This window comes from Henckelia pumila, chromosome 3 (assembly GCF_033568475.1).
Source record: "Henckelia pumila isolate YLH828 chromosome 3, ASM3356847v2, whole genome shotgun sequence".
In the NCBI taxonomy this organism is placed as follows: Eukaryota; Viridiplantae; Streptophyta; class Magnoliopsida; order Lamiales; family Gesneriaceae; genus Henckelia; species Henckelia pumila.
The window spans coordinates 160,266,182-160,275,885 of NC_133122.1; the positions used below are offsets into that span (position 1 = coordinate 160,266,182).

The following is a 9,704-nucleotide window of genomic DNA, read 5'->3' on the forward strand; positions in this document are numbered from 1 at the left end:
CGGTGTTCTCCAAGATCGACCTGCGATCTGGTTATCATCAGTTGCGTGTTAGAGATGCAGATGTGTCCAAGACTGCTTTCAGGACACGATATGGGCATTACGAGTTCTTAGTGATGCCATTTGGGATGACCAATGCTCCAGCGGTTTTCATGGATCTCATGAACCGAGTCTTTCAGCCGTATCTAGATCAGTTCATCATAGTCTTCATTGATGATATTCTGATCTATTCTAGGAGCATCGAGGAGCATAGACAGCATCTTCAGACAGCTTTGCAGACTTTGAGGGAGCATCGGTTGTATGCCAAGTTCAGCAAGTGCGAGTTTTGGCTTGAGCAGGTGGCATTTCTTGGCCACATTATTTCGGGAGATGGGATTGCAGTTGATCAGTCTAAGGTTGAGGCAGTGCAGAATTGGGGTATTCCGAAGAATTCTTCAGAGATTCGCAGTTTCTTGGGTTTGGCAGGATATTATAGGAAGTTCATCAAGGGTTTTTCCTCTATTGCAGTACCCTTGACTTCCTTGACCAAGAAGAATGCGAAGTTTATCTGGAGTTCAGACTGTCAGAGGAGCTTCGATCAGCTGAAGGAAGCACTCACTACTGCACCAGTGTTAGCGATGACAGTACCACACGAGGAGTTAGTGGTGTACACCGATGCGTCTAAACTGGGTTTAGGCGCAGTGCTTAGGCAGTGTGGTAAGGTTATTGCGTATGCGTCGAGGCAGCTAAAGATTCATGAGCAGAACTACCCGACGCATGACTTGGAGTTGGCCGCAGTGGTCTTCGCTTTGAAAATCTGGAGGCACTATCTGTATGGCGAGAAGTGCAAGATTTTCACAGACCACAAGAGTCTCAAGTACTTCTTCACACAGAAGGAGTTGAACATGAGACAGCGCAGATGGTTGGAGTTGGTGAAGGATTATGACTGTGACATTAGCTACCATCCGGGTAAAGCTAATGTAGTGGCCGATGCTTTGAGTCGGAAGTCGTCAGTGGTATCATGTTTGATCGTACAGTTACCACTACAGAGCGAGATTCAGAGATTTGGCTTGGAGTGTTATCCGAGTGGCCATGCACCGAGCTTGTCAGTGTTGACGGTGCAGCCAGTTCTGCGAGATCGGATTAGAGAGGGACATTCTACTGATGAGGAGTTACAGTGATGGAGACAGAGAGATGAGGCTAGAGGTAATCTCTTGTATACAGTGGAGGATGGTATCGTTCAGTACCGTGGTAGGATGTGGGTACCGAACGTCGATCAGTTGAGAGCTGAGATTTTAGCAGAGGCTCACACATCTCCGTACTCCATACACCCCGGAAGTACGAAGATGTACAAAGATTTGCAGCTATTGTATTGGTGGCCCGGGATGAAGAGTGACATCGGGAGAGTGGTGTCAGAGTGCTTGACTTGTCAGCAAGTCAAGGCAGAGCATCAGCGTCCAGCAGGACTTCTTAGACCTCTTCCTATTCCGGAATGGAAATGGTAGAATATTACGATGGACTTTGTGGTTGGCTTACCGAGGAGTGCCAGAGGTTGTACAGCGATTTGGGTGATTGTGGATAGACTCACCAAGTCAGCTCATTTCTTTCCGGTGAGGACTACTTATACTTTGACACAGTATGCAGAGCTTTACATCAGAGAGATTGTTAGACTGCATGGCATACCAGTGTCTATTGTGTCAGACAGAGATCCGAGATTCACATCTGCGTTTTGGAAGAGTCTGCACACAGCTTTGGGGACGAGGCTTTTGTTCAGTACAGCATTTCATCCCCAGACAGATGGTCGGTCTGAGAGGGTGATCCAGGTTCTCAAGGATCTTCTGAGAGCTTGTGTCATTGATTTTTGGGGTTCTTGGGAGACTAGACTGCCATTAGTGGAGTTTACCTATAATAACAGCTTTCAGTCGTCTATAGTTATGGCTCCTTATGCAGCATTGTATGGGAGGAGATGCAGATCTCCTGTGCATTGGGATGAAGTTGGTGAGCGGATTTTACTGGGTCTTGAGATTGTGCAGCAGACAGCTGACATTGTGACTCAGATTCGAGATCGGATGAGGACTGCTCAGAGTCGGCAGAAGAGTTATGCAGATGCCAGACGACAAGATTTGGAGTTCGCTGTAGGTGATCACGTATTCCTGAAGGTGTCACCTATGAAGGGAGTAGTGCGTTTTGGCCGGAGAGGCAAGCTTAATCCGAGGTATATAGGGCCATTCGAGATCTTGGAGAGAGTTGGCACGTTGGCCTACCGGTTAGCTCTACCTCCAGGGCTAGCAGCAGTACACAACGTTTTCCATGTATCCATGCTTCGGAGATATGTCTCCAACCCGTCGCATGTGTTGGATTTCGAGCCCTTGCAGTTGCCACCAGATCTAGTGTATGAGGAGAGGCCAGTGCGGATCTTGGCTAGGGAGGAACGGAGGCTTAGGACGCGGGTCATACCGATGGTCAGAGTCCAGTGGCTGAATCACTCAGAGGAGGAAGCTACTTGGGAGACCGAGGCAGACATGAGGACTCGCTATCCGGAGTTGTTCGGGTAAGTACTTTAATTTCGAGGACGAAATTCAATTTAAGGGGGGGAGAATTGTAACACCCGGTATTTTTAAATACGTAAATCCGCATGCATAATTAGGATATTTAATTATTTAAATTTTAGATTTATGGGTTAAATAATTATGTGAATTATTTGTGCATGATTTAATTTATGTTTAAGCATTTAACCCATAATTAGTAATTTTTATGATTTTTAGTATTTTAATTATTTGATCGCGTAGACGGGACCGTGGACGGACGAGATGACAACTTTCCACCCAAATTATTTTATGAGTCTTTTTAGAGCCCTAAAATATTATTTTGAGTTTTATTATCTCAAAATTTTAAGTATTTAATTTTATATAATTTTAGGAGTCCATTTTATTCAAAATTAGCCAAAATATTGACTTTTTAGTATTTTTAAAATTCCCTTAAATTGTAATTTCAAGATTTTAAATTTAGTTATCAGATTTTAAATTTTAATTAGGAGTTTAATTTGTATATTTTATATTTAAAACATTTTATCTATATTTAATTAACCTATATTTTTAATTAACACAAAAATCAAAACCTAATCTATCCCAAACCCTTAACCGATCCCTCACCCTCTTAGCCGCCTCCCTCCCTTCCATTCATCTTCTTCATCGAGCAACCCTAAGGAAGAACACCATAGCCACGTTTTTGAAGGTCCAAGGCAAGTCGTCGTCGTCCCGTCGTCCCGGAGTCGTCTCACGCCCGTTTTCCTCTCCATTTTCGGTGAAAGGCATGATTTTCTTCCAATCTTTTTGTACCTATCAGATATTATATTGTGTGGATTGTGTATGCATCAAATCCTTCGATTTTTTTTCAGAAAATGTTTTGAGTGTTCGGACTTTTCACAAGTTCACTCGTTTTTCATGATTCATGTTCAAATTTTTAGGCCATGGGTGCGTGCTATCGGCTGGCTAGGGTCCCTAGGGTGTCCTAGGTATGACTGGACTCGAGTGGCTTGAATGGCTTGAGCCAAACGAGCCCAGGGAAGCAACTACAGCAGGTCGGCCGAAGGGGGTTGCAGGTTAGGGTTTTGGGGGAAAGGCCTTCGGGTTCAGTGCTTGGGGCTGCATGGGGCCGGGGCTAGGGTCAGGTTCGGACTGCCCAGACGTGGGCTACGTCTGGGCGGCAGCGCTCCGGCCAGGGGCGGCAGGAGCTGGCCGGCAGCAGGCCAAGAAGGCCTGCTGCTCACGGCCGCAGCCGAGAGGAGGCAAGGGGGATCGGGTTAGGGTTTTAGGCGGGGTCCGGGTCGGGTCAGTGGTTCGGGTTGAGTCAGTAGGGTAGTGGGTCGGGTTAAGTGGGTTCGGGTCCGGGTTTGGTGGGCCGGGCTCGAGTCTTTTTATTTTTAAAACATTTTATGAATTAATGGGTTTTCGGGCCAATTAAATTGAAATAAAATTATTTGGACTCCCAAATAATTTTATTTGGATTTTTAAAATTTTAATTAAGTTAGTCCATTAATTTTATGGGCTTTTGATCCCATAAACGTTATTGGGCCAGTCTTGGGTTTTTGGACCCATTGGGCCAGTCTAAGTTGTTATGGGGCCTAAAATGTTTTATGGGCTTTAAATTATTTTATTGGGCTTAGAATAATTTTATTGGGCTTAAGTATGTTAATGGGCCAGATTTAAGTAATTGGGCTTGAGTGTTAGGGCCAGCAGTCCAGTACAACCCATGAGAAATTGCATGTGTCCTGAATATATATTTAATTATTTTTGTGCATGGAAGTTATTTTTATATTTATATGATAGTATGAAATTAAATTAAATATATATGAAGGACACACATTTTATTTAAGTACATGCATTCATGAAATAATTTTATGCATAATTAAATGTTTAAGGTTGAGCAATAATAAAATATTTTTATGTTGGAAGTTGAAGTAGTGTGACAATTTAAGGGGGATTCGTCCCCATATGTGACCTATTGAAGGGCAGTTTACTGCCAATTTAAGAGGTGATTCGTCACCGCCACGTACGTTGGTTTCCACGCTGATCAGTATTTAATGTATGATTTAAGGTTACACTACAGATACAACCATGCGATGTTAGAAAATTAATTGCTCAACAATGTTATGTATTATGTTATATAAGTTTATTTAATTTAAGTTATGTTATGTTTATGATATTTTAAGCATGCTCATTCAAGTATATGTATGTATTAGTATTTAATTGTTTTAAATTATTTTAAACCCTTGTTATGTTAGCATGTTGGGCCTCTAGGCTCACTACACTGGTATGGTGCAGGTGAGTACGTTGAGGATGATGTTGTACCCACCGAAGGCGAGGATGTATGAGCAGGCATGCAGTGACCCCGTGACCGTGATAGATGTCTGAGTCACATGCATGTTTTTGATTATGTCAGCACGTTGCACATTTTATATTATTGTTCAGTAGTTGTGAGTTTTTGAATATTTTATTGAATATTGTCAGTGCATGCAAATTTTAATCATTTTATTCATGCAGTATTTTTAATTAAATGTTTGACTCAGATGTTTATTTTATTTTAAAGAATGCATTTTTATTTAAGTGTTTAATTGTTTAATTATTCATTTATCTATTTTAAATCTTTTTCTTTTGTGCATATATGTATGGGCATATATGTACATATTTTATTTAGTATGTATAAAAAAAAAAAAAATTCCGCATATTTATTTATTAATTATAGAGTTAGGGTCGTTTCAACTTCCTAGCTAAATATAGAGTGCATGGGAACAGTGTTTTCAAGCGGATGTCATTTTGATTAAAAATCGAGTAAGATATAAGTCTTGCAAGTGGATTGCTCGGGATACGTCCTAAGTGCCAAATAGTAAAGTCTAGATTCTTAGCTATGGTTTGCCACCTAAATCACCATCCCGATCATTCTTGTGTGAGTCATATGCATGATTATTGAGTAATATTTACTTTCACGTACTATTTACATATGCATGCTAAGTCCATATTCAAGTATGAAAGGAAAAATTACTTTTTACGAACGAAGTGAGATGATTGTGCTACATTTATTCACGTGTATGTGTGGGGCTGGGAGACATTTTGGCCTCCCTTACCAAATCATTATGGGTTTCCTTACCTTAGCACGTGTTCGTGTGGGGTTGAGAGATATCTTGGCCTCCCTTACCAAATTCAGGGCAAGATTGGGTTGGGTATTATCCTGACCTCCTTGCGGCATAGTGCACTGCAGCCATGATCATGATCGAAATCACAGAGTCACAATTCAAGGATATAAGTTCACAGTTTCAGTTCAAATCATTTATGACCATATTTCAGTTCAGATTATTCAGTTACATTGCTCATGATAGACTTAGCCATGCATATGTTTCATTCATATTCACTTCACTCTTTTATAAAATCATTTGCTTAAGTTAAGAGTACAAAAGTATTTTTAGTACAAGCTATTTTTAATATGTGTGTGCATGTATTTATGTAGTACTCGTTATTTCCCCCCATATTCTTGTTGGGCCCCTAGGTTCACTACATCTATTTGGTGCAGGTTAATTTATTGTAGAGATCGAGGGGCAAGACTATCGAGTGGACTGCGATGCAGGCACGGCACATCCCTCTGACCATGCTAGTTTTCCTCAAAAGTTTATTGTATTACTTTAAAGTCTTTTATCTAGTTAATTTAGAAAATGTAAATGGAAAAATATTATTGTCAGAATTATTTGTGGGCTTGTAACTATCAAATTTTTTATGTTTTGATGTTCGATATGTCGAATCTTTTTCTCTGGTTTTCATTTCTTTATCGGTCTAGTTTGTTTAGTGTTGTTGGTTGTTTGTTTTTTTGTTTGTTTGTTGTATGTGACAGGCTGGTTTGAATATGAATAGATAGGTCATGCCGAAAATTTTTAAAATCCGCATTTTCATTATTAGTTAATTTAAAATAGAGGTCAGGGTCGTTTCAGTTTCACTTTCAGCGTTTGTTTTCTTTTTGCAGTGCATAGTTCCTTCAAAAATTTAGCATAACGAGGTACCTGCTTAATAGAATCTAACAAGGGAATGTTTACCTCACATCGACGAAAAGTGTCATATAATTTCTTGATTCCTTCATCTTTTCTAGACTCCTTCAGTACTAAGGGAAAATGGGGTACAGGTTTTGTAGGGACCTCGGGTGCTAATCTTTCTTCTTAATGGGCAATAAATATTCATTACAAACCAAGAAGTAAAACAGAAACCAAAAAAAAAATATTTTAATATGGGCGTGGGTGCGCCCTATGCCAGCTCCCCCGCGCCCAACCTGGAAGAACTTTTGTTCTGCCAGGGCACTGGTGCGCACTGGACCGGCGCCCCCGCGCTCAACCTGGCTGAAATTTTTTTCTGCCAGGGCGCGAGCGCGCTCGAGCCAGCGCAGGTGCGCTCAAACGGCTAGAAAAATTCCCAACATAATTTCTTTTGCTGTCAAGGAAGGTTTCATGATGTATAACCCTTACATCCAACTCAAAATACATACAAACAAAGTTTATATCAACAAACCTCAATCTACACATGTAATGCTACCTTAGTGTTTCAAAAGTTGATACAAACACATGTTTAACTAGCATGTTTTCCAACCACTAAGTTTGATACAAAGTCATGTCAGCAAACTCTATTCATAACCCGACGTCTCTACAGCTTATCTCTCTCTCAAGCTATCCACGTCGACTCTGGCCAACTCCTGCCCCATCTGTTGTCATGCACACATACAAAACAAGACAACAGCCGGATAAACTCCGGTGAAAAATCATTCTCAGTATAATCGACATATAAAGAGTTAAATAAATCATATCAACTCTAATCATAAACGACTCAACAAGAAAGTAAATAATGCATATATCGATCAAGAATTGATTCATATATCGCCGTTGTCATCAAGATTCGTAACCGATCTTGACATGGATATCCATCTATCGTAGTCGTCCCAGACTAGAAAATAAGATCGCCTCAGATCTTGACATAGAATCAATTCAATATCATATCATATCATATCATCATCGTATCAACTCAAACTTAAAGATCCACTACCTGAGATGGATCGACAATATCGAAATTAAATCAAAATAATAAACATGTATGTGGTTTTTGCGGGACAACTCAAGAAGCTTCATTCTTGAGTTTCAAATCCCTGACTCGCGATGTCATCTTATACCTTCGTATTTTCTTGGTTTTGAACGCTTCAAATCTGAAACATAACATCAAAATATTCATATCAAACTTCATGCAACTCTATCGTTTCAGAATCGATTAAAAATCATCAATAGATCGTCAATCAAATAACGTCAAACCTCGACTTCTTCTTCTTCGGTTCGAAATCAGAATCTTGAGTTGTTAGCCTTCAAAGCTCGTCTGAAACTGAAGAATACATTTGCTATAAATCAACAACATCTAAACGAAGATTTCAGCTTAGTCATAGGCTATCAAAACGGTCTCAAAACATGAATTAACGGCGTAACGACTGAAAATCGGTAACCGACGAACTATCGCAATCATTTTCAACTTCATGAACGTGATACATCAGAAATATAATCTCATAAACCAGCATATCAGACACAATCAGCTGCTATAACTCTCGATATACATGCTGGAAATCATAACAAGTTCATTCAATAATCAATCTTCGATTCGGTTTCGAATATACGAAGTAGAAACGTTCAAGAATGTGAACATACAATCAAATTCTGATCTCTATCCAATTTAAATCTTAGAAACATGTCTAAATAATTATAAACTTACACTAAATCGAAGCCCTTGTCGCTAGGATTCCAGAACAATTTTCGAAATCAAAATCGGACGATCGAATCAAAAGTTACGGGGTTTTGAAAATAAAAAATTCAACGAAAATGGAAGAGTATCTCGGCTTCTATTCAATTCTTCTGAATTCATTAATGAAGATACACGTATGAAATCTAATTAATATAATAAAATCGGATATGTATTGCATAAATTGCAATTTAGTCCCTAAAACTTTAAAAATTGCAATTCAGTCCTCGGCCCTTTATTTAATTCAATTTCAATCCTAAATAATTTAAGAATATTAGAATTTAAATCGAAACTCTAAATATTCCCAAATTAAATCTACTCGAATTAAAATTAAATAAGTTCGGATTAAATCAAATAATTCTGGATTAAATTAAATAATCTCGGGCCTTACAGGTTTGTACTCTGAAAGAGGAGGAAACTTACCTTTTTGCATGTCTCCTTGAGTTCGTTCTTTGTCTTCCATATTTACCTCCTCATCATGTTCACCCTTTGATGAGTGCTTAACAACCTTTTCTTTGATCTGCAATTCCTTCTCATTCCTCAGAGTGAATGCATTAGCATTCTCCTTTGGGTTTGGGATTGTTTGAGATGGCAGACTGCCCGAAGGTTGTGCTTCCAACTTATTGATTGCAGTTGCTAGCTGTCCTACTTGGGTGTTCAAGTTTTGGATACTTGCTCGAGTTTCATGTTGAAAATTCAAAGTATTAGTTGCAAGATCCTTAACAATATTTTCTAGAAACTCACCAGGCGTTGGAACTTGAGGACGCTGCGGTTGTGGTTGATATGGTGGCATGTAATCTTGATTATTCGATTGCACGTAAGGTGCAGGCTGATTCATCGGAGGGTTTCCGTATCTAAGGTTAGGATGATCCCTCCAACCTGGATTGTACGTGTTGGAATAAGGATCATACTTCCGCTGTGGTGGCCCGGGAAATCCTCCTGTTGCATTTACTTGCTCGATCGATTCCTCTTGAAGTGTGGGGCACATGTCAGTTGCATGTCCCATTGCAGCACAAATTCCGCATACATTCGCATTTTGTCCATTCCCTACAGCCATTTGATGCACAAGAGATGTTAGTTCAATCAATTGTTGTTCAAGGGAATAAACATTTACCTCATTGTTTCTTCTTGGTGCTGGGTCACTTCTGTTGGTTTCAAATTGCTGAGAATTGACAGTCATGTTCTCGATTAGGTTCCTTGCATCTTGTGGTGTTTTGTCTACAAAAACTCCTCCACTGGCTGTGACCGGCTAAATCGGTGTGATATAAATCTACTGGCAAGCGTACCAGGTCAAGTAATAGTAAAGTGGACAGAGAGTCCAAGTATCGATCCCACAGGGACTGTTGTCAATTCTCAAGATTTAATTATTTTACTTAATCTAGACAAAATAATAGAAGGATTTTGAATTAAATAAAATAA

The 9,704-nt window shown here is 39.7% G+C and overlaps 1 protein-coding gene across 1 annotated transcript; it reads right to left on the reverse strand.

Annotated features, from left to right (window-relative positions):
* Positions 1–6,439: 6,439 nt before the first annotated feature.
* Positions 6,440–9,465, reverse strand: LOC140889851 (uncharacterized). The gene is made up of 3 exons (XM_073297583.1): positions 9,030–9,465; positions 8,709–8,960; positions 6,440–6,675 (listed from the first exon to the last, which is right to left on the reverse strand). Exons 1-3 carry the CDS (start codon positions 9,463–9,465, stop codon positions 6,440–6,442), a joined length of 924 nt encoding a protein of 307 aa, XP_073153684.1.
* Positions 9,466–9,704: the final 239 nt, after the last annotated feature.